The sequence below is a fragment of the Rattus norvegicus genome, chromosome 3, assembly GCF_021556685.1.
Source record: "Rattus norvegicus strain SHRSP/BbbUtx chromosome 3, alternate assembly SHRSP_T2T, whole genome shotgun sequence".
Classification (NCBI taxonomy): domain Eukaryota; kingdom Metazoa; phylum Chordata; class Mammalia; order Rodentia; family Muridae; genus Rattus; species Rattus norvegicus.
Window position 1 is genome coordinate 28,170,128 of NC_141536.1, and position 25,705 is coordinate 28,195,832.

A 25,705-nucleotide genomic window follows, 5' to 3' on the forward strand; every position below is an offset into this window, starting at 1 on the left:
TTTTATTTAAATTCACTAAACACCATCTGTATTAGAAGAAGAATATAAGATTTTACTACCTGTTCTTTTTAGTAATGTCAGGTATTTTGTTATTGGAACTACTAAATATTTCTCAATATCTTTATAAAATAATACCTTTTTAAAACTGAAGGCATTATGAAAATTATCATTTATTTAAATAATAGCTTGTACTATATAAGTTTGAATAATATAAAGCAAATTATTGTTTTAAAAAAGTTCAAGTAACACTGTGGGCTAAGACCTGCTTACATGATATCTTGGTCATAACGTTCTTAATTGTTTATTTAGCAAAGTTTCCCACTCTTGGGCTTTCCTTCTTGTTAAGGTTCATATGGTCTGTGAGTTATATCATGGGTATTCTGAACTTTTTGGCTAATCTCCACTTATCAGCAAGTACGTACCATGTGTCAATTTGTGTCTGCGTTAGTTTACTGAGGATGATATTTTGTAGTTCCATCCATTTGCCTGCAAAATCCATTCCTAGTACTTGAGTATTACTCCACTGTCTAAATGAATCATATTTTCTGAATCTATTCTTTGGTTGAGGGACATTTGGGTTGTTTCCAGATTCTGGCTATTACAAGTAAGACTGCTATGAACATAGTAGAGCACGTATCCGTATCCTTGTGATGGGGTGGAGCACCTTTTGGATGTATAACCAGGAGTGATACAGCTGGTCTTCAGGTAGAACTATTTCCTCTTATCCAAAGCTACAACATTTGCAAATTATCCCTTAAAATTACAACATATCTATAATTTATAAAATAACTAGAGCCATCTACCCCAAACTAAAGGACTAGGGACAGTGATCTTTTGCTTGCTTCTTGCTGAACTGGGGAGAAGAATTTGCTTCTGGGGGACCAAAAGGAAATAGGAGAAATGGTTTTGCAAAGGAAGGCTAGGTGGCATTATTTGTTTTCTAGTTTTTATGTGCTAAGAAAGTTCATGGCTTAGCTGAAGTATGACTGAAAAAGTCTGAAAGGCTAGAGGGGAGAGCTAGCTGTTCTGGAAATGTTCTGGAAGCAAGTCTTTGAGGAAATAGCTTCAATGTAGTTGAGGTAGCATCTACTAGGGGGCTGGAACAGAAGATCACAGAATTCAGCACCCTACAGCGTAAATTTCGTCAGGGTTGTCTTTCTCATCTTCTACTTTGTAATATACAAACCTTACAAGCAACACATAGTGCTGCAAAGATATCTGTATGGAACGTGTAAGGTGTATAGATTAATTAGGGATGATCAATAAAAACAGACAACTGTTGTTCTTTAAACGGTAGTTTGACCACATAATCAAACTACAGTATAAATTTCTATTCATGCTATCTTAATGGATGGTATGTAATAATAAGTAATGAAAAATTTGTATCCAATAAGATTTATTGGCTGTATATAGACACTTAAGTCTCAGCTAATCCCAGAGCTGCCTCTCTATACAAAGATCCACGTATACATCATCTGTCTTCTTGATATTGTCAAATTTCTTATTATCCATAGCCAAAATCTTTAGGGTAGCTCCCTTTGTCATGTCTGACTTTTATCAACTCTTGTTTTCCTATGCAAGTATGGGCATAGCCTCTTACTCAGTAAGACATTTGACCATCTTTAAATAAACAGGTTGGTTTAGTTCAGCAGGGTTTTTTTCCCCACAATCCAATGTCTTTTTAGCAGCTGTAGTTTATTTTTATACTGGGGGTTTGGGGGGTAGGTAGACTTTTATCTTAGGTTAGTTTGGTTCTAAGCCCCATATTGGGTGCCAATTTGTTCCTGGAATTTCCAACCCCAATAAGCCCATATTAAAAAAACGGAATCCAGTCATTATAATTATATGCTATATGCCTATATTAGGCAGATCTAACAGTATACTAACTTATTCCCCAGCAAGAAGACCTCTTGATACTTGTAGTTTCTCCTGGCCACAGTTCTGGTACATTCTGATTTCTTCCTCCTCTTCCTCTATCCTCTCTTTCCCCCTCTCATCATCTTCTCTGTCTCTACGTACCCCCACTCTTGAATCTCTAGTCTCACCTTTCCCCTCCACTGCCCAATTACGGGCTCTAGCCTTTATTGGCCAGTTAAAATGGGGATAAGGTTCATATGAGATTATCTGAGTATGTGACAAATGACTCATTAGGAGAAACCCCTCTTGAGGAAGCAGAATTAACATCAGAATAGAAACAATATCAGGCTAACCCAAAACAGGTGGCCATTTCCAGGATGTGACTGAGACCTAGGATAAGGTAAGTGCACAAGAATTAAGGGAGGCGACTCTAGCTATGACTTACAACATTGGAGCTATGGAAGCTGAAGAGGCCAACTCTTGTTGCCAGGCATGAAGCCCCATGTTGTGATAGGAATACTAACCCACCCTTAAATCTTGTGACCTAAAATTTATCCTGTCTACAAGAAATGCAGGGACCAGAGCAAAGACTGAGGGAACGGCCAAATAATAACCAGCCCAACTTGAGATCCATCCCATGGGCAAGCACCAATCCCTGATACAATTAATAATACTCTGTGATGCTTACAGACAGGGGTCTCACATGGCTGTCCTCTGAGAGGTTCGACACACCAACCGACTCAGATAGAGGCATATACCCCTTGCCAAACTGGACGGAGTTTCCTTATGGAAGAATAGGAAGAATAATCTTGGACTCTGAAGGGGAAAAGGACTCTAAGAGGAAGACCAACCTGGACCACCGGAGCTCTCAGAGACTGAACCACCAACCAAAGAACTTGCAGGGGCTGGAACCAGGCCTTCCCACCAATTATGAAGCAGATGTGCAGCTTGGTCTTCATGTGGCTTCAAACAATCATAGCAGGGCTATCCCAAAGGCTGTTGCCAGTATTTGAGAGATGTTATTCAAGCTGTGCTGCCTTGTCTGGTCTTAGTGGAGAGGACGTGCCTAGCCTCACAGGGACTTCATGTGCCAGGGTGGGGTACATAACCAGGGAGCCCTTACCTGCTCAGAGGAAAAGGGGAAAAAGGATGGTGAGAAGGGAAAGAGGAGATGGGGAAGAGGTGACTGGGAGGGAAACAGTGAGTGGGATGTAAAGTGATTAAGTTAAAAAAAATTAAGTATAATAAAAAATTTAATTAAAAATTAAGTATAATAAAAAATTTAAAGAATAATACTAAATTTGGAGACAAAACAAATCGGTAAAGAAAAATCGAAATAGCATATTGCATCCTATCTGGCCATCATGCAGTAATGATGGATATCAACAATAAAAGAAATGATAGAAAATACACAAAACCATAGAAAATGAACAAGTCACTACTGAATGACAGAAATCAAGAAGAAAATTAAAACCATTTTAGAACTGGATGAAAATAAAATGACAACATACCTAAACATACAGGACACAAGGAAGGCAGTTTTAAGATGCGTGTTCATAGCACTAAATGCCTATATAAAGAAACTGACAAGATTGCATATTAAAAATTAAATATTACACTAGAAAGATCTATAATAATACCTTAGAAAAATAGAAAAGAAGAAATAATCAGACTTAGGTATGAAATCAAATAATCAGAAATAAGAACAAAATATTTTTTCAAAATACAAAGATTTACCATACTCTGTATCAACAGAATTAATATTGTGATGTGTAGAGGACTGCCAAGCATGTAGTCCACTTCAGATGTGATCTGCTCTGTTTGTCTACAAGTAGTAGCAAATGCTATCCTACCAAAAGCATTCTACAGATACAATGAAATATCCATGAAATTACGATACAATTTTTCACTGAAAATAACATCTTAAAGATCATATGCAAACAAAATTCCCAGGAATAGTAAAGCAATTCTTAATATAAACAAGTTGCTTGAGGGATCACCATTCCAGATTTTAAGTTGTATTACAGAGGTGTAGTTATTTAAAACAAACAAATAAATAATAACAAACACCCAGCATGGTGTTTGTATATAAACAGACAACAGGATAGAAATGTAGACTCAGACATAATTTCACATACCTACAGACACCTGCTTTTTTGACAAAGAAGCCAAAAATACACAGTGGATAAAAGACAGCATTTTTAACAAATGGGGCTGCTCAAACTAGGTAGTGCTTATAGAAGGCTGAAAACAGTTCATTACCTATTACCACATCCAGAACTGAACTCTAGAGGAATCAGGGACCTAAGTATGAGATCAGAAAACCTGAACTTAAGAGAAGAAGAAGGGTGGAATCAGACTACACTCATGGGCATGGGAAAGGGCGTTCAGAAGAACACACTAACAGCACAGACTAACAATTAAAAACTGCAGCTCCCTAGAGCTACATTTCTGTAAGGCAAAGGACATAATCATTCAAACAAGGAGGCAGCAACAGAGTGAAACAAAGGTCTTTCCCAACTGTACACCTGACAGAGAGTTAGCCTGGTGTAGAATAGAGTACAATATACAAAGAACCAATAACAATGAACATCAAGAAAACAAATTCCTCAATTCTAGAATGGGGTATAAAACCGATGAGAAAGGTCTCAAAAAATGAAAGACAAATGGGTGAGAAACACTTATAAAAATGTTTATTTCCCTTGCTAGGCTTTCAGGGAAATGTAAATTCAATATACTTTGAGGTTTCATTTTACCTTTTCTAGAATGGCCAAGATCAATAATATAAATGTCAACATATGCTGGCAAGGATACAGGGAAAGGAATCTTAATTCACTGTTAGTGGATGTGCTAACTGGTATAGCCAGTATAGAAGTAAATGTGAGGGCTACTTACAAAGCTCCACCACTGTGGAAACAGTCTTGCATCTCACTTGAAGGACACTTGCTCACCCATGTTTGTTTCTGCTCTATTCATAATGCCAGAAACTGGGAACAGCCTAAATATCCATCAACTGATGAATAATAATGAAAATATGGTACTTTTATACAACGAAGTATTATTTAGAAGTTAAGAAAAACAAAATTATAAAATTTGAAAGTAAGTAAATAGAGATAGAAAAATTATCCTGAGTGAGCAAGCTCAAGACTGAGAGACAAATATTGCATATTTTCACTTATATTTAGATGCAATGTGTGCCACAACCTAAAAAACAAGAAGTTAGGTACCTATTGAGGACCCAGGGGAGATGAATTTCCGAGTGTAGAGAAAATAGAATATAGTACTATAAAGAGATAAAGGGGAAATTAGAACAGGAAGATTAAATGGGGCAGGAGGTAGGAGGACAGAGTAAAGGAAGGAATATGAAGAGGGACAACTAACTCTAATGCTATTTGAAAAGTCGTATGAAAAAGTACCACCAAAGAAGCTACCTAAATAAAATATACACTTACATGAAAAGAATTTAAATGGAGTCACCATATAAAGGGGAAGATAATACCCATAATTTATGCTCAATCTTATGCCACCAAGTTATTGGCTAGAGGGGGAGACAATCCACCCACCCCACCACCACCCACCTCAGCACCTTCATGTACATGCACAGGTGCCAAACAAACAAACAAACAAACAAATACTGCAGGCTATTGACGAAGGCTTTTGGTTACCCTGTACAACCTAACAATAGACCTATAGCTGAAAACACAGTTTACTTATACCATAAAAAGCAAAAAAAAAAAACAAAAAAAACAAAAAAAACAAAACAAAAAGCAAACTGGTGTCCATCTAGAAGTTTCACCACCATTATCAGTCATGGTACTTGCAAGCTACAGGAGGAGGAAAAGGGAACCATCAACATAAACTCTTGTAGACCCTGCACCTACGCCAGCACCTGCCTACTAAATATACTGGTGCAATAGTGGTACAGTGCTACAGCAGTCACCAACAAAGTTTCATTGAATTTAAGGGGTCAAGAATCTGGCACTAGAAAGGTCATGGGGCCTAGAGTAAAACCTACTACATTATCCTGTAGAAGAACAGCGTAATAAAATAACACCCACTGATCAGTACATCATCAGCCCTCATCACAGATTCCACTTCTTATAGTAGAGGTAATTAACACGATGACTCTCAACCTAACAATGTGCAGAGAGTAAGAGACTTCACAGTAGTCAGCCCTAAACAGAATGTCTTTATCAAGCTCTTCCACTCAAGACTCTGGGACCTATGAAGAAAAAGAAAGGACAGACAGAGGTGGGGAATGACTTCAAGAAAACAGCATGTCCAGACACAACCATAGTGATATACTCATGGACTCCAGGGACTGTTTCTGCAGACAAGTTGAAAGCAGAATAAAGTCCTACTATGGAAGGTGAACACAGAGTCCCACCCCGTACCAAGCAGTAAGCTTTCCAGTGGTAAGCTGCGGGGAAAGAGCAAACCAGTCTTGTCCAGTGCAATGGCACTGCACACATTAACCGCACTCCATGACTCCATGTGTTTGCATGCTTTCTGTTTTGTCTAGACTTTTATCTATCTAGTCTAGTTGGGTTTTATTTTAATTCCGTTTTTATTTTAATTTCGTTTTTATTTTAATTGAGAAATTGAAACAGAGGGAGGGAGAACATGAAGTTCAGGAAGAATCTGAGAAAGGTAGGGGAATGTATTTAAAAACATTTTTAAAAATAAAATTTAAAACTAGGTAAGGAGTATTACCCTGCAGCAAAATCTCAGTCAGCTGAGGAGTGTAGAGACATAGTGTGGATATTAAGTCATTCCAGAGAGAGAGCAGTAAAGCTTTTCTCCTATGGTCACATCTTTCCTGCCTTCTCTCTCCTTTCTTCAAACTGCCCCATATACCGCTATGTCAGTCTTTCACATTCATGACCTCTTTCGTGAGTTATTACCACATACATACATGTCTACTGCATAAAGATGAGTGATCAAGGATAACAAGAGACAAGACAAACCGAATGCAGGAAAGCGCTTCAGGCCTCTACACTACACAAAGAGTTCCAGGCGACTAACGGATATTGACAGTAGAACACTATTCCCCAGGGAAAGACTGCAAGTGGCTACCCAATCTAAGTGGTCACCACTGACAACACACACGAGTAACTTCACAGGGACCGAGCAGTTCTTAAATGTCTTTAAAACACCATTACAGAGCAGCAGAATTCTAAGCCATCTCAAGTCTCAGGAAAGAAAACTTTCTGTTCACTAGGAAGAAATACTCTTAGTGGTAGAAAGTATCACTTTTCTAAGTTTAATTGAAAGTGAAAAGGAATTCCAGAATGTTCCCTTTGCAAAACATCAATCACTAATTCTAGGTGAGTCTCAAAACAAGAGTTGTAAAAGTATTAGTATTGGAAAGCAAATAACTGTTAGTGCTTCTGCAGCCCAATGTGGAATGTTTAGATCATGGATAAGATAACACAAACTGAAAATGAAGAAGCCTAAGAAACTAGAATGGGAAACTAAAAACATCCAAAAATTAGACTTAACACTGATTTACTTAAAGGAGTTACTGTTAAACATTAAAATTGCAGAGTCCACCTCCAGTAGAAAGACAGGGCAACAAGTGGAGGAATGGGGTTGCCTTCCCACAGTCAAAAACTCTAACCCAGAATTGTTCCTGTCTGAAAGAACTGCACGGTCAAAAAGAGAAGAGCCTGAGGGAAAGGATGTCCAGTGACAGGTCCAAATTGGGATCTAGCTCAAGGGGAGGCCCAAGGCCTGACACCATTACTGAGGCTATGGTGTGCTTACAGACAGGAGCCTAGCATGGCTGTCATCTGAAAGGCCCAACAAGCAGCTGAAAGAGTCAGATGCAGATATTTACACCCAACCAATGGACAGAAGCTGCTGACCGCTGTGGCTGAATTAGAGAAAACCTGGAAGAAACTGAGGAAGAGAGCAACCCTTCAGAAAGATGAGCAGTCTCAGTTAACCTGGACCCCTGAGATCTCTCAGACACTGAGCCACCAACCCAGCATCATATACCAGCTGGTAGGAGGCCCCCAACACACATACAGCAGAGGACTGCCTGGTCTGGCCTCAGTGACAGAAGATGCACCTAACCCATGAGAGACTTGAGGTCCCAGGGAGTGGGGAGGTCTGGTGAGGTGGGAGTGAGGTGGGGACATCCTCTTGGAGATGGGGGTTTGCGGGGAGGTATGGGATAAGGAACAGTCAGAGGGTGGACCGAGAGGGGGATGAAGACTGGACTATAAAAAAAAAAATTAAAGAATAAAAAAAAAATAGACCCATGCTGAAAGAGAAGCTTAAGAAATATGCTTCACAATTACTTCCACATCATAACAACCAAACAAAGAAGAAATAAAGCAGTAAGTCCTATAATCCACAGTTCCCTACATTGGTAAATAACTAAGAATAAAGAAAGAAATAACTCAGTATCTGGAGTAATGACTCATTGATAGGGTGGATACTTGATTGTCAAAAATTTTCGTAAATCACATTATGGAGAGAATTCAATTATCTAATTAATTATAATGAAAAGGCAAAGCTGGCAAAAAAGAATATCAACTGCTACACATTTGATTTATGATAAAAATACGAAAAACACAGTCAAGTACACTGACCTGCTCACATCAGGAAATCTGATGGGAAAGTAAATTACTTGACACTTGGGTCTGATAATGCTTTCCAGATCCTTAGGCCTGTGATCAGGAATCAGCTTCAGGAATTTTCCAATAGAAGTAAGAAATGATTCCATATTAAAATTGGAATTGAATACCACAACATCAGCCACCAAACTGTAAAGAGAAAAGACAATTGCAAATTCATTACAAATTATTTGATAATCCGAAGACCTCCGCATATTACCTAGACTTTATGCTGTATGTAGGTTTGCAAAGAGCAATTAACATTACTATATATGAAGCCGCAAGTACCAGAAATGTTAGTTCTCAGTTTTATCATAAAAGGGTGGGTTAGTGGCTTAAGAAAGACACAGGTCAGAGAGAAATTAGGTAACTGAATGAAATCACAGAACACTTTAAACTAATGTCTATTTCTCCAAATGCCATAAACTTCTAACATCATCAGTACCAAGCACAGCTAGTCCAACCAAGTCTCTATACTCTACTACAGAGGACAGAAGGCTTATGGCTTCCTCACTGTCTCTGAGGAAGGTCATTGAGACTTTTATAGGGTCATGATACCTTGAATATGATTTAGTTAAAGTTCATTTCATATTCTAGCCTTTGTTTGAAGAAATTTATAGTTCTGAGTTTTAGTACTACATAGGGTGATAGTAACTTATTTCACTTTCGTGCTGTTTAGGATAGTCACGGAAGTAGAAAAAAATAGTGCAATAGATCTAGATACCACATTATTAGGATTTATTATGTAAAATGTATTGATGACCACAAGTACTCATCTTTAGAACTAAACAAAAGAAATGTAGTATTGATAATTTAGACAAATTAACTTTCTTCAATATTTTTAAAAATATGACATATTATTGAAAGAAAATGTGAAAGCATGTTTTAGATCACATAAAAATAGAAGTAGTCTTCCTAATGCCTATTGCAATCTTCAACACTAATGGTAGCAGTGGGTAGGCTAAATAAACCTAGAAGTAGAATGTGAAAAAATTGATTTAATAAGATTTGATTCTTGAAAATGTCTATGATGGCTTGTCTTGGTATACCTACATGTCAACTTGACACACCTACAAATAGGGAACGTGAGTTGAAGAACTGCTTTCAACAGATTGGCCATGTGTATTGTTTGTGTCCCATATTCTTGATTACTAATTGATCTTGAGAGAGTAAAGCCCACTATGGGTGGTACCATCCCTAGGCAGGTGGGGCTGGTCTGTATAAAATGGAGACCGAATGCAAGTCCGTGCTTCTACTTCAAGTTATAGGTCTTTCTGAATTCACTGAATTGGATTACTATGACTTGTAAGAGGGGATTAAACTTTTCCACCCTAAATTGCTTTTGGTCATGCATTTATCACAGCAACCGAAGTCCTTAAGAAGGAAGACATCAAAAACCAGATACCTTTATTTCATCCTAAAATTAATACATCAATAAGACTGAAAAACATGCATATCCATTAGATTATAAAAATGCAAGTAGAGTTTATAGATAAAACATGAATGGGACAGCTAATCCTTGGTTTAAGTAACAACATATTTACCTAGGAAGGAAGGTTTGTTATTTTTAGAAGACAACAGAACAAAGCCCATCAGAAAGACCCAGTGGCCATTCTTATGCAAAAAATTACCTTTACCTGGATTCTTTTTTTAGCCCCTACCTTGAGAAAATTTGGGGAACAGGATGACAAAAAGAACATAGATACTATAAAGGAACATCAACAAATATGCTGACAAAAAACAAAGTGATAAAGGAAGCAAATACAATAATATACTAAAAGTTGAAGAACATTACAGCTAGTCTGTTTGCACCATATGTTATATATTGCAATTGTGAGCAACGGGTCATAATATATAGTTATAGCATGTGTTCCTAAGTCAGAGTTAGTGACACTTCTGTTTAAGGTGATGGCTTATGTCAGTCATCTTTAAAATCCTTAATTGTCACACAGTCCAGAAAGAACGCTGTCAGTGCCAAGGCACACAAACGTCAGCAGGAACATGGAGGGAACACTGGAAGAGGAAGCCGTGTTTCTCAAAGCACCTGGATCAGACTGCTTTCTGACACTCTGATTTCTCCTCTGGACAACTGTGAAGCCAAATAATGATGTAGTGCAACAGGATTTCTCTGCACACTTGTCTATCAGCTTATCCTCTGAAAGGAAAGATGCTGGAAAATCATATGCAAGTTTTAGGTCTCTATCCTTATGAGGAAAAATATTTGTAAAGAAGAAGACGGGCAGGGAGCTAATTGTTTTATCTAATATTTGTCCACAAGCGACATACAACCCAACTACTATTAATCTGAAGTATTTAGTCTATGATGTTAAGGATTTATATTGAACTACAGAAATATAGTTTCTCACATATTTCTTTTCTGATATGAGTGGGTGTAACTTCCATTAAGTACAAGGCCACCCATAAAGGGAAAAATACTTAATTCCTCCCTCATGATTTCTCAGGGTAATAAAAACATAGTATCTGAAAGAATGTATGGTACTAATTCAATAACCACAAAAGCAAGACCAGTGCTTTACATATTGATAAACTACAAGGCAATTCCATTTTAATTTTTTAAGTACATACATTATTTCTTCTTTAATGCTCATCCATGTTTTGCCTATGTATATGAGCATGTGAGGTTGTCAGAGTACTGGAATTGGAGTTACAGATAGGTGTGAGATTCCATGTGGGTGCTGGAAATTGGACTTGGGTCCTCTGGAAGAACAGTCAGTGCTCACAATCACAGAGCCATCTCTCCTGTCTCTTGTTTTCATTTGTAAAACATATTTTCCAGTTGCCACTTCAAGATAAAATGAAGTATTTTAATTTTACTATGAATTTTAAAATGGGTGTTTTTATGAGACATTTGACTGCAGCACTTCTACTCCTTTGATAGCCCTGCTCCCTCACAATTGAAGCAGCTTGTAAAAATGACTGTAGGAGAACATTTACAAAATGCTCAAAACAAAATTACTACCATATAGCTGGGTTTGTATGTCAACTAAAGTAAGGAACAGACTAGCAAGGTCTTTGCAAACACATTATGAACCTCTGCAGCTAAGAGCTACTAATGGAGGTGTGTAACACGTACACAGTCCCTTCCGAACTGAGCTCATGTGGCTGATGCACTGATGCAACAGGATGCTGCAAGGAAGCCAGTGTGGGGCTGTGGTGGACTTCTTCAGTAAGCGTCTGGGGAAACTATATTGGAGTAACAGTACACAAGGACTTCACCTTGGAAATACGTATTATCAGGCTGTCATTTCAGAAGCTTCTTCATTGGGAAAGGGATGAGAAACACTGAAACATTCATATTCCATTTTCTATAGTTTCTGTCATAGAAGCAACAAAATAAACAAACAAACAAAATATAAAAGCAAACAACCAGAATGCTGGAGCTGCACAATCACTTAATCTATTGCATTTTTATTTCTCTATTAAATTTGAGCTGAACACAGTGAAAGTACCTGATAAAATAACTTGTTTGCATTTTTATTATTTAAATAAGTTAAGGAATGAGGGATTAAATATCCTTGTCAACTGTTTTTATTTTGAATATTATATAAAACAGTAAAAAACTGGTTCAATATATAATTAGATGATTGGTTTATGTATGTATATATGTTTTCCATGAAAAGAATAGCAGTGGCCATGTTGGTGTTTGTGGCCTGTGTTTCTACAGACGTCCATTTGGATGTCCGTGGTTTGTGCTATTGCCTAAATGCATGTTGGTGTCTGTGCTCATAATGCCACTGGATACCATGCTGAGTTCTGTGGAACACAGTGACTTCTGAGGCGAGTGAGATGTGCACTGTCTGTCCTGTCTCCAGATACCGTGTGGAAGTCCATGCTCTGTACCTCTGCTGACTATAACAGACAAAACTTTCTGCAGTGGTCTGAATGACTACAGACTCACAATTGAGGAAGAAAGACACAGAAGGCTTCTTTGACAATCCCCCCCAAAAAAGTAACAACCCAAATATGAAACCATAGAAGACTCTTCAAAACTGTGGTAAAGGGGCAGAAATGCCTCTCCCTTCCAGAGTTAACGGAGAGGAAGGAACAAGAGATAGAGAGATGGGAGTGACGGTGCAGCCGAGCAGTGCATGTGCTGTGTAGAGGGGCAGGGGACACACTAGCAGGGATAGGCATGAAGGAGGTGGAGGTCAATGGTGACATGCGGTTGCTGGGTAGGTCAATGGTATTGTGTATAGAAACCTGTTGCTTAAGCAGATGCAGACTCAGCTCCCAAGAAGCTCACTGGCTGCGTGGCTGTAGGGTCACTCTAGCCTTGGGCAATGATGGAGGCCTCAGAAAAGGATCAGTCCACTTTGTTGGTTGGAATTCCTCAAAGGACCAGTATGTCCTGTGACACTGGTGAGGGTCAGTGGCTCTAATACTGCCAGGGTCTAAGTTGATATCCAAGGATCACGTCATTAACTATCGACATGTGGGTGATCATGGCCTGCATCTTGGCCTGAATCCATGTTGATGTCTACTGTCTACATGCTACCACCCGCTCAGACCATACTGATGTGAATGGCCTGTGCTGCCACCTGAGCAGAAGGCCAAATCTGGGATATGTGGTCTTACTGAGGCCAATCTGTGAGGATATCTGTGTCCTACAATCTCACCCAAGGCCACATGGATGTCCATGGTCTGTGCCACAGCCTGAAGCTATGTTGATGTCCCTGGGCAAGGCTGCAGATAGGGGCCATGTCAATGTAGGTGGCCTGTGTTATTACCTGGGTCCGTGGTCTTATTGTGGCTGGGTCTGTGTTGATATCCATGGCCCATGCTATCACTAAACACTACACAGATGACCAAGGTCTGTGCTATAACTGAAGTCATGTTGATTGATGTTCATGGACCGTGTTGCCACTGGGGCTAATACTGATCTGAGTAGTATGCACTGCCATCTAAGTCTATAGTAATGTCCATGCAGAGGGCCATGTCCAGGCCCATGGTTTTACTGCATCTGGGTTTCTGTTGATGTCCATGGCCCACTTTAAAACCAAAGCCTGGGTGGTTGCCCCTGGTCTATGCTGTGGCCTGAATACATGTCAGTGTACCATGATCCCAATTGTATCAGGGGCCTTGTCTGGGTCCATGACCCTACTGTAACTAGGAGTCCTGTCTGTGCTGCTGCCAGAAGTCATGTGAAAAGCATGTTCCTCCTTCAGACGTCATAGCATAATACACTACTTTGAAGTGTTATCAAAGACTACAGATGCACAGTTGAGAAAAAGATAGAGAAAACATCTAGGAAAACCCCTATGCCCACCCTAACCTATTTCACCAAAATATAGTGATAGCTAAACAGGAAGTCATCATAGCAAGACCTCATACAAAATGTGACAGGATAAAACAAATACCACTCTCCATAATAAATGGCTTAGAGCAGGGGTGTGGACAGTAAGGACACACATCTATCAAGGGGTAGGACACTCAGAATTTGACCATGCTCCAGGAAATGTACAATTAACACAAATTTGAAATTTTTATAAAAGAAATAATTCTCTTGGGATTGCAAGCTGGTACAACCACTCTGGAAATTAGTCTGGAGGTTCCTCAGAAAATTGGACATAGTACTACATGAGGACCCAGCTATACCACATCTGGGCATATATCCAAAAGATGTTCCAACATATAACAAGGACACATGCTCTACTATGTTCATAGTAACCTTATTTATAATAGCCAGAAGCCCTTCAACAGAGGAATGGATACAGAAAATGTGGTACATCTACACAATGGAGTACTACTCAGCTATTAAAACAATGACTTCATGAAATTCACAGGCAAATGGATGGAAAATATCATCCTTAGTGAGGTAACCCAATTACAAAAGAGCACACATAATATGTACTGACTGATAAGTAGATATTAGCCCAAAAGCTCAGAATACCCAAGATAGAATTTACAGATCACATGAAGCACAAGAAAAAGAAAGACAAAAGTGTAGATGCTTCAGTACTTCATAGAAGGGGGAACAAAATATTCACAGAAGGAAATAAAGAGACAAAGTGTGGAACAGAGACAGAAGGAAAAGCCATCCAGAGACTGCCACATATGGGGATCCATCCCACATGCAGTCACCAAACTCAGTCACTATTGGGGATGCCAATAGTGTATGCTGACAGTGTCTCCCGAGAGGATCTGCCAGAGCCTGACAAACACAGAGGTGGATGCTCATAGCCAATCACTGGACTGGGAATGAGGACCCCAATGGAGAAGTTAGAGAAAGGACTGAAGGAGGTAAAGAGGTAAAGAGGTTTGCAACCCCATAGGAAGAAAAACAGTGTCAACCAACCAGATACCCCAGAGCTCCCCAGGACTAAACCACAAGCCAAAGAGGACACAAGGAGGGAACCCATGGCTCTGGCTGCATATGTAGCAGAGGATAGGCCTTGTCGGGCATCAATGGGAGGAGAAGCCCTTGGTCCTGTGAAGGTGCAATGCCTCAAGGGAAATGCCAGGGCAGGGAAGTGGGTGAATGGGGGAGCACCCATGTAGAAACAGGGGGTGGGAGATGGGATTAGGGGGTTCCCAGAGGGGAAACCGGGAAAGGGAATAATATTTGAAATGTAAATAAAGAAAATATCCAATAAAACAAAAGAAAAATAAAACATATTATGCTCTGGAAAACTAGACAAAATAAAATGGTACAAAAATTAGAAAAAAAAAAAGGTTTTTCAAAGAAGGAATAACAATGATATTATAAATCTTCCAAAAATACACATAACATTATGGAAAGAATCTTTAAGTGCCTATACCTGAGTTAATCTGCTCCTAAATTATAATGATCTCCAGATTTACAAATTACCCATCTGAAAAGATGTGGACTGGAAAAATAGCTCATCAGTAAAACAAACTGCTTCAAAATCATGAGGACCCATGCTAGGCATCCGTACCTACCTATAACCTCTGTTCCTAGGAAGACAGTAAAGCAAAGAGAAACAGAAGCCCGAGGTTTACGGAGAGGCTGTCTCACAGGAAGGGGCAGAGAGTTATAGAAAGCACCCATAGCCTTCTTCTGGCCTGTGTCCATGCATTGCCCACACCTAAAAATCTGGGTTGAGAAAAAGGGATAAAAGATGGCAAAGAATAAATTTTACATGATTTATACCTACCATGAGAGAATTTGGTTATATCCATATTGAAAATCCCTCTCCTGATACTTCTTGACAGGATATACCAACTGGTTTTCATGGAAGTACAGTATCTTCTTCAATTTTCCCAGATCAGGCCGAAGTGCACTCAGTTCAGCCAGGTTGAGTACTGAGCTTGCAAAGAGGACCCTAGGAAAGAAACTAAACATGCTTCAAGGGCCACCCTTTGACTTCTTCTCCCCTCTTTCCTCTTTCTACCCCAAGAAACATGTATCTCTGTAGGGACATATAAATACTTGTTGTATAGTACCATGCAGAGGCAAGTCTCATGCAGTTCTGATCTTTTAAAAAGTAACTGTGAAGAACTATAAAAGTCGGATTGCACCGGTCTCAGTTCAGCTTTGTTTCTGAGGAACAGGAAAGAAGAGAAAGATAAACACACTGGCTGGATTGTATTGAAAGAGGCAAGAGAGGTTCTGAGGACAACAGGAGCAGAGATAAGGCCGGCTGGGGAGTACTTGCTGCAGTTTCATTACGTGGACTTCTTTATGCAACCAACTATTGAAGTTCAGAATAAGAGCAGGACGTCTTCATGTTCATTTTTTGACAAAACCCTGTTTGATTCATGCAATATACTTGTGTAGTGTGGTCTCTTTTCTTGGCATATTTTTTTCAATGCCTCTTTAAAATATGCTATAATCCTTAGACTAATAAAAATATTTTAAAATATTTTCTCTATTAGTGATTCACATGGCTGGCACTAAATATGTAAAACCCTTTATATAAACCAAATAGAAAATGATAAAAGGTTGACTAGAAAAACTTGGAAGTCTATCTATCCATGTTTATAAGTAAATCAAATCCCTTCTTTGCTCTCTCTCTCTCTCCATTTACTAAGATATCTATTGTGTGACAGAGGCAAGCTGAGAAGAACAGAAATGTTGGTCAAGGCAGCCCAGGAGGATGAAAAGTGTCTCTCAAGGAGTCATACACACAGCATTAGAGGAACTGACATAAAGGGAGTACTAAGAGATTCAGATTCCTGGGAAATGGCCCCCTGACAATCTGCTACCACATATGTATAGAGAAAGATAAAAAGGGGGCAGCACTTGGACAAGTGAGAACATACAGACAACCCTTATAGATTAATACTAAAAAGTCAAGGTACAAAACATTGAGTTTTCTTTACAATCACACTTGTTAACAAAAACCACAAGCAACAACAACAACAACCACCACATAAGTAACAAAAATGTAAAAGATGTAGCTACCTATAATCCACAGAAACACTTTACTTTGGCTCAAACTACCAATTTTTTAAAGTCAAAAATTACACAATGAAAGACATCATTCAGTCAGGACCTAACCTTCAGCGACTGATGCTCCTCTTGCCTCAGGTACCATGTGAATAAGCCTCATAAGAAGTACTTTATCATCCTGAGGGGTACTTTGGCAGGAACGGCCATAAGGTGAGACCAAAAGCCATTCGGACGAGGTACTTTGTGCCAGCTACTACTTGAGCATAAGTTACATTGAGCAGTTTATCTCAGGAGAAAGATCTTACAAGGTTTTAAGCTTGATATTTTTAAATTAATGTCATGCCCAGAGAAAGTAGTTGCGTAATGGTTCATAAACATGACATACTACAATCACTGTATAAGCTGGATTTGTACTTATTACAATGCTACTACAGCACTAAGCTGTTTGTAGATCACCAAAGAGCTTTAAATTAGAACTTTATCTCTGTAAAAGAAACGTACATTTAGAATATCTACCAAAATCAAATTATCACTAAAAATATTAGCTTACCACTTTGCCCAAGTACAAATAAGTTGCTATAATAATTGTTTAACTAAATGAGCAAATATTATAGGCCTAGTGACATCCATCTAGAAATTTGCAATCATATCGATACACATGCCTTTTTTTGTTTCATTCTTGCAATGAGATTTACTCTTTTCTGCTCAGTTTGAATGAAAGCCACATACTTGTCACTCTCTTCCTAGTGTATAATGATGCTGAAATTCAGCTAAGCACTGTAGGCATATGAGCTGAGCATTTAGATGAAAATAGCACGGACACACAGGATTGTTCTTCTCAGAGAAAAACTGAACTTGCTGTCAACACAGGACCAGTCACATGCAGTGATGAGTACTTAACAAGTAAAACTGATCCAAAATAACTGAGAGAAATAACTATATTTGGCCACTGCCAGCATTATCTAAATGGGCCATCTAACACTCCTTCACACATGGTACCTACATACGACTGCATGCCTGACTTTCCTAAACAGTATCTTGACTTGAATGTTGAAAATCTAACTTCTAAATTCACGTTAACTCACTCACTTTAATCTATTGGCTAAATCTTGAAGGGGTCAATGTGTTTTTCCCCCACTCCTGATGATTAAAATGACAGATTGGGCTGTTTTAAACACTAAATTATAAAGCAAATACCCCTACTATGTCGCCAAGCATAGCTTCCTCCACCGAGCATCACTCACCCACATTTCTTTTGCGAGAGTTCTAACCTAGTGGGCACCAGACAGCGACGGTAGACTAGGAGCAAAGAAGTAGCTCAAGATCTACACAGTGACCAGGACAACACAGGATGTTGCTCAGTCTGAAGAAGGACGAGGCTGAAAAAGTATATGAACCTTTGAAAGACACAAACACACTCTTCTATTTTACAGAAAGAACAGCAAGGAGATGCTGGGAGGTTTTAAGTAGGAAAATGATTTGGGTGTTGCTTCTTTTCACTTTGCAGTGAAGTATAGAAAACTTGCAAAGTTTTACTGTCTGCTCTTAATAGTATGTTTCATATTTCACTACATGAAAAAGTACTTGTGACATACATGGTATTGCATGACTGTAATCCCAGTGTTCAGGAGGCAGAGGCATGAGTCCAAGCTTGAGGACAGCCTGAGCTACTCTTTTAAATGAGTAAATTTAAAGCAGTATAGTAAGGCATGGTCACTGCCTACTCAAAAATAAATCTTACGTATGATTTTCAGTTCAATTTATTAACAGGAACATAATATCTTTAACTAGAGCAAGTTATTTTTATATTCTATTATCTAATATGCTGAGGATTCTTTAGTATAAACTATGCTTGTATTATTATAACTTACATATTTTATCAAAAAACTAAGATTATTTTAAATACCAGACAACTTCACTTTAATTACTTTTCCACTGTGGGAATGATGGGAGGACAGAAAGAAGAAAAAGAAAAGACAATAGCAGCTGCGATGCAGATGCTTTGACTAGAGTGACTAGTGAGAGTGAGCTGGAAGAAGGGGCATGACAGAAGAGACTGAACACTAAATGACAAGACAGGAGCAACTAAGTAGTAGCAAAGAATGAGCTGTAATGCCCTGCAGCTCGGACCTTTATTTTTTACCTTTTCACTATCAATTTTTAATCATCTAATACTAGGATGAACTCAATACTTTTATGTCAATGGTACCTATTACAATCTTTGCTAGAAAAAGAGAAAAACAAAAGAATGGAAAGGACTACACTAACCTAGAAAAGCATTTTTCCTCTCATTCATTACATATTTTGTGAGTGACTGGACTACACACAAGGACATGCATGCCTGTAGCGCCATCCAATAAAGAATTCAGCCAACTGACGTCTCAAGGAATTAAACAGACAGAGCTCTAAAGGCGTGGCAAACATACCCACACTTATAGACACAATGACAGCAGTGCTAAGAGGAAAACTCATAGCTCTGAGTGCCTCCAAAAAGAAACAGGAGAGAGTATTCACTAACAGCGTTACAGCACACTGAAAAGCTCTAGAACAAAAAGAAGCAAATAGACCCAAGAGGAGTAGAAGGCAGGAAATAATCAAACCCGGGGTTGAAATTAACCAATTAGAAACAAAAAGGACTATAAAGAGAATCAACAAAACTGGGAGCTGGTTCACTGAGAAAATCAACAAGATAGAAACACCATAAGCCAGACTAACCAGAGGTCGCAGAGAGTGTGTCCAAATAAACAAAATCAGAAATAAAAAGGGACACATAACAGAATCTGAGGAAATTCAAAAAATCATCAGACCCTACTACAAAAGCATATATGCAACAAAAATGGAAAATCTTGAAGAAATGGACAATTTTCTAGACATATATCAGGTATCAAAGTTAAATGAGAAACAGATAAGCCATCTAAACAACCCTATAACTCCTAAAGAAAAAGAAGCAGTTATTAGAAGTCTCCGAATCAAAAAGAGCCAAGGCCAGATGGGTTTAGTGCAGAATTCTATCAGACCTTTATAGAAGACCTCATACCAATACTATCCAAACTATTCCACAAACTAGAAACAGACAGAGTGCTACCCAATTCCTTCTATGAAGCCACAATTACTCTTATACCTAAACCCCATAAAGACCCAAAAATGGAAGAGAACTTCAGACCAATTTCCCTTATGAATATCGACGCAAAAATACTCAATAAAATTCGAGCAAAATAAATCCAAGAACACAAGAAAATGATAATCCATCATGATCAACTAGGCTTCATCCCACGGATGCAGGGATGGTTTACCATACAGAAATACATCAACAAAACCCACTATATACCTCAAAGAAAAAAAACACAGGATCATTTCATTAGATGCTAGAAAACGTTTGACAAGATTCAACACCCCTTCATGATAAAAGTCCTGGGAAGATCAGGAAATCAAGGTCGATACCTAAACATAGTAAAACCAATATACAGCAAACCAGTAGCCAACATCAAACTAAATGGAGAGAAACTTGAAGCAATCACTCTAAAATCAGGGACTAGACAAGGCTGCCCACTCTCTCTCTACTTATTCAATATAGTTCCCGAAGTCCTAGCCAGAGCAATCAGACAATGAAAGGAAGTCAAAGGGAAAAATATTGGAAAGGAAGAAGTCAAAATATCACTATTTACAGATGATATGATAATATACTTAAGTGATCCCAAAAATCCCACCAGAGAACTACTAAGCCTGATAAACAGCTTCAACAAAATTAGGTATAAAATTAACTCAAACAAATCAGTAGCCTTCCTCTACTCAAAGGATAAATAGGCTGAGAAATAGAGGAAATGACACCCTTCACAATAGTCACAAATAATATAAAATAACTTGATGTGACTCTACATCAATAAAGCGAAAGATATGTATGACAAGAACATCAAGTCTCTGAAGGAAGAAATTGAAGAAGATCTCAGAAGATGGAAAGATCTCCCATGCTCATGGATTGGCAGAATTAATATAGTAAAAATGGCCATTTTACCAAAAGCAATCTACAGATTCAGTGGAATCCTCATCAAAATTCCAATTCAATTCTTCATAGAGATAGAAAGAACAATTTGCAAATTCATTTGAAATAATGAAATACCCAGGATAGCTAAAACTATCCTCAACAGTAAAATGACTTCTAGGCGAATCACTATCCCTGAACTCAAGAAGTATTACAGAGCAATAGTGATAAAAACTGCATGGTATTGATACAGAGACAGAAAGATAGACTAGTGGAATAGAATTGAAGACCCAGAAATAAACCCACATACCTATGGTCACTTGATTTTTGACAAAGAAGCCAAAACCATCCAATGGAAAAAGATAGCATTTTCAGCAAATGGTGCTGGTTCAACTGGAGGTCAGCATGAAGAAGAATGCAGATCGATCCATTCTTATCACCCTGTACAAAGCTTAAGTCCAAGTGGATCAAGGACCTCCACATCAAACCAGATACACTCAAACTAACAGAAGAAAAAGTGGGGAAGAGTCTTGAATACATGGGCACTGGAGAAAATTTCCTGAACAGAACACCAATGGCTTATGCTCTAAGATCAAGAATCGACAAATGGGATCTCAAAAAGTTGCAAAGCTTCTGTAAGGCAAAGGACACTGTCATGTGGACAAAATGGCAACCAACAGATTGGGAAAAGATCTTTACCAATCCTACAACTGATAGAGGGTTAATATCCAAAATATACAAAGAACTCACGAAGTTAGATTTCAGAGGGCCAAATAAACCTATTAAAAAAATGGGATTTAGAGCTAAACAAAGAATTCACAGCTGAGGAATATTGAATGGCTGAGAAGCACCAAAAGAAATGTTCAACATCCTTAGTCATCAGGGAAATGCAAATCAAAACAACCCTGAGATTCCACCTCGAACCAGGCTAAGATCAAAAACTCAGGTGACAGCAGATGCAGGCAAGGATGTGGAGAAAAAGGAACACTCCTCCATTGTTGGTGGGATTGCACACTGGTACAACCGCTCTGGAAATCAGTCTGAAGGTTCCTCAGAAAACTGGATATTGAACTACTACCTGAGGACCCAGCTATACCTCTCCTGGGCATATACCGAAAAGATGCTCCAACATACAACAAAGACACATGCTCCACTATGTTCATAGCATCCTTATTTATAATAGCCAGAAGCTGGAAAGAACCCAGATGTCCTTCAACAAAGGAATGGATTCAAAAAATGTGGTACATCTACACAATGGAATATTACTCAGCTATCAAAAACAAAGACTTTATGAAATTCATATGCAAATGGAATGAATTAGAAAATATCATCCTGAGTGAGGTAACTCAATCACAGAAAAACACACTTGGTATGCACTCACTGATAAGTGGCAATTAGCCCCAAAGCTCAAATTACCCAAGATGCAATTAACAGATCACATGAATCTCAAAAAAAAAAAAAAAAAAAAAAAAAAAAAAAAAAAAAAAGGATGACCAAAGTACGGATGCTTTACTCTTTCTTATAAGGTGGAAGAAAAATTTGCATAGGTGTGGATATGTAGGCAAAGTTTGAAGCAGAGCCTGAAAAAATGGCCATTCAGAACCTGCCTTACATGTGGCCCATATATACACCGCTACCAAAACTAGATAAGATTGATGAAGCTAAGAAGTGCATGCTGACAGGAGCTAGATATAGATGTCTCCCAAGAGACACAGCCAGACCATGTCAAATACAGAGGCAAATGCTAGCAGCAAACCACTGAACTGAGAACTGGATCCCCATTGGAGGAATTTGAGAAAGGATTGAAGGAGCTGAAGGGGCTTACAACTCCATAAGAACAACAACGCCAACCAACCAGAGTTCCCAGGGATTAAATCACTACCCAACAGACAGACCCATGGCTCCAGCTGCATATGTAGCAGAGCATGGTCTTATTGGGCACGAATGGAAGGAGAAGCCCTGGGTGCTTCCAAGGGTGGACCCCCAATGCAGGGGAATGTCTGGGGGAGGGGAAGGGGAGTGGTTGGGGAGGGAAGGACCCTTATAGATGAAGGGGAGGGGAATGAGATAGGGGGTTTATGTCTTCGAAACTGGGAAACGGGATAACATTTGAAATGTAAATTAAAAAATTCAATTAAAGGAAAAAATAATAGGTTACAACAGTACAGAAATAAAGATACTGGCTTTAGAAATGCTGAATAAAAGCAAAGGCCACCTTATAAACCAAGAATATATAACAGAAAGAAAAAATGAAGGTTTAGTTAAACAAATGACCTAAATCATTAAATACATCTGTTAACAAATGTTACACTTGGTTTACTACCTGCCTTTTCTAAATGTTCCTCCAATATTATGTCACCATGTTTCCTCCCATTCAAATACACACACACACACACACACACACACACACACACACACACACACACACACTCTACATGATGAGAGATAACAGACATGTCGCTATTTACTTTAGTATCCTATGGTTCCCCTAATATGCCACACCTTGAATCTTTCTTGTTTCCTCAATAACAGGTAAACTTTCTGAATAGTTCTTAATAATTATCTTTGAATAGGCCATTTATTCATTCCCCAATGACACTGAATAAAAACCTAATTGATTCTTTGTTCAATGTGTTCCATGCAGTCATCATTCCCACCATTAGAAGAGGAAGTTTGGAACATTCATACCCCATTATACTTCAAAACCAAACACAATCCTAGGAAGAGTTATGTGATGTCAGTTTTCATTGAGCCATTACTTCCTTCTTAGAGCTCCTAATGACATTTCAGGTATTATTTTCTACTTTATCATTCTAATATATCAAGTATTCAACATGCAATCTAAAGAAAAGCAACTCATGGGGAAAGTTGGGTGTCAACTTGGTATAAAGATAAAGAATGTATAATAACATAATAATAATTTCTGTCATCTTTGGGGATTTGTGATTGTCGGTCTTAAAGAAATCAGTCAATTAACATGCAAAGACATTTATCTTACGGAGTGTTCTGGGAACACTTCATATAATGTTTTAGCTCCATAAACGAAATTAATATGTGAAATATTTGTAATTCAAATCATCTTGTAATCAAGTCATCGTGGTTGATGACTATTCTTTCCCAGCAACAGTGTATTTTACATGGGAATGGCCTTTGCCCTCAGTGCATTTCACTCGAGAGTCTCTGGTGCTGCGTTCGACACATCATAAAGTTGGATGACTGGAGACCCTAGTGTGGAGTTGGATACCAGTGCTGTCATGACACTCCCAGTGCTGTCTACCTGTACACGTATCTAGGGAACACTGACAAGCAAGACCAGCTCACTCTCAGTCCATGTAAGTAAGAGAGCCTGGGATTATACATGCCTGAGACAGCGAGGAAGGGAGAAGTAGATATGCAGCAGCTCTCAGGCAATTTCATCATTTAGGCCTGGAATTTGTTTCAAAGTGGAAATGAAAATACTCGACTACAATAATAAAACTGTCTGTCCATATCAACTAAGCTATTTCTACAGTTGTGCAGGGATAAGCAAAAATATAATATAGTGGCTCTATTTTTTTCTGAGTCACTTCTATATAACTATACAGCACAAACTAAGATACTATTTAAATATCCATTCTATAATAGATCTTAAATTCCTATTTTTTCATTACGTATGAACATTTGGCTTTTTGTTTTAAAGTTCTTTGTGGCTTTATTTTAAGTTTTGTGTATGCACACAAACACTGAGTGCAGATGCCCACAGAGGCCACAACAGTGTGGGATCCTAGGTGCTGGATTGCAAGATGCCTGATGTTAGTATGGAAACCAACCCAGGCTCTGTGGAAGAGCAGAAATCACTCTTAATTGCTGGTCTGTCTCTCTTGGCCCTAAACATGTTTTCTGCAATGCTTTACTCGATTACATTTTTTAAAAGACTTATTAACTTATTTTTTTATGTATGTACACTGTCACTGTCTTCAGACACACCAGAAGAGGGCATCAGATCCCATTACAGATGGTTGTGAGCCACCATGTGGGTGCTGGGAATTGAACTCAGCACTTCTGAAAGAGTAGACAGTGCTCATAACCGCTGAGTCTTCTCTCCAGCTCCCTCCCCCCATTACATTCCCCCCCCCCCCGGAGCTGAGGACCGAACCCAGGGCCTTAAGCGCTCTACCACTGAGCTAAATCCCCAATCCCTCCCATTACATTTTTTTATCACTTGATTTGTAACTTTTTTTGTTATTTTCATAGACATTATCACTGCCTTTGGATTACTACTCCTATTTTGGTTTGCTAATTCTAAGATATTTCTTCTAACTCTTCTCTGAAATAGGTGTAATCCATTTGAAAAATGACCTTTAAATAATTTAGTACTATTGATTGTTTTGCATATTACTTTGATTCCAATGGTATCACTGGACAATTACTACAAATGTCAAATGTACAAAGTATACTGTAAATAGTAAATACTGAAGAAATTTAAGAGAAAAAGTGTCCAGATGCAGTCCATTGTTTCTGACAGGGAAAGCTGAGGTGGAGGCTCCAGGACTGTGACTCTTTACAGTTTTACTTCAAAGTCAAACATTTTTATAAACACTGATTTCCTGAATTCTCCATGAGAATTCTGCAATTTCAATTTCTTAGTATAGGTCTGAGAGAGGAAATAACCCAAAGCCAGATTTTAGGAGATCAATTAAAATAAACTGAAAATGGAAAGGGATTGTATATGATTTTAAATTTTATAAAAAAACCTTACCATTCTAAATGGTTTTCAATAACAACTCAAATAATTGACTGTTTTTTTTTTAATCTGTAAATAAATAGCAGAAATATGGGACAGCAAAACTTAGCTATTTCAAATGGTAAAAGATGCCCGAATTTGTTTATCCC

General features: G+C 38.4%; 1 protein-coding gene across 48 annotated transcripts in view; it reads right to left on the reverse strand.

Moving 5' to 3' along the window:
* Nucleotides 1-25,705, reverse strand: part of Qtman (queuosine-tRNA mannosyltransferase) — a 390,738-nt gene that overhangs the window by 177,599 nt on the left and 187,434 nt on the right. For 31 of the 48 annotated variants that reach the window (NM_001393689.1, XM_087653016.1, XM_087653032.1 and 28 more), the window contains 2 exon segments: nt 8,457-8,630; nt 15,617-15,784. In NM_001393689.1, the coding sequence (NP_001380618.1) occupies nt 8,457-8,630; nt 15,617-15,784 (342 nt within the window). 48 annotated transcript variants of the gene reach the window in all.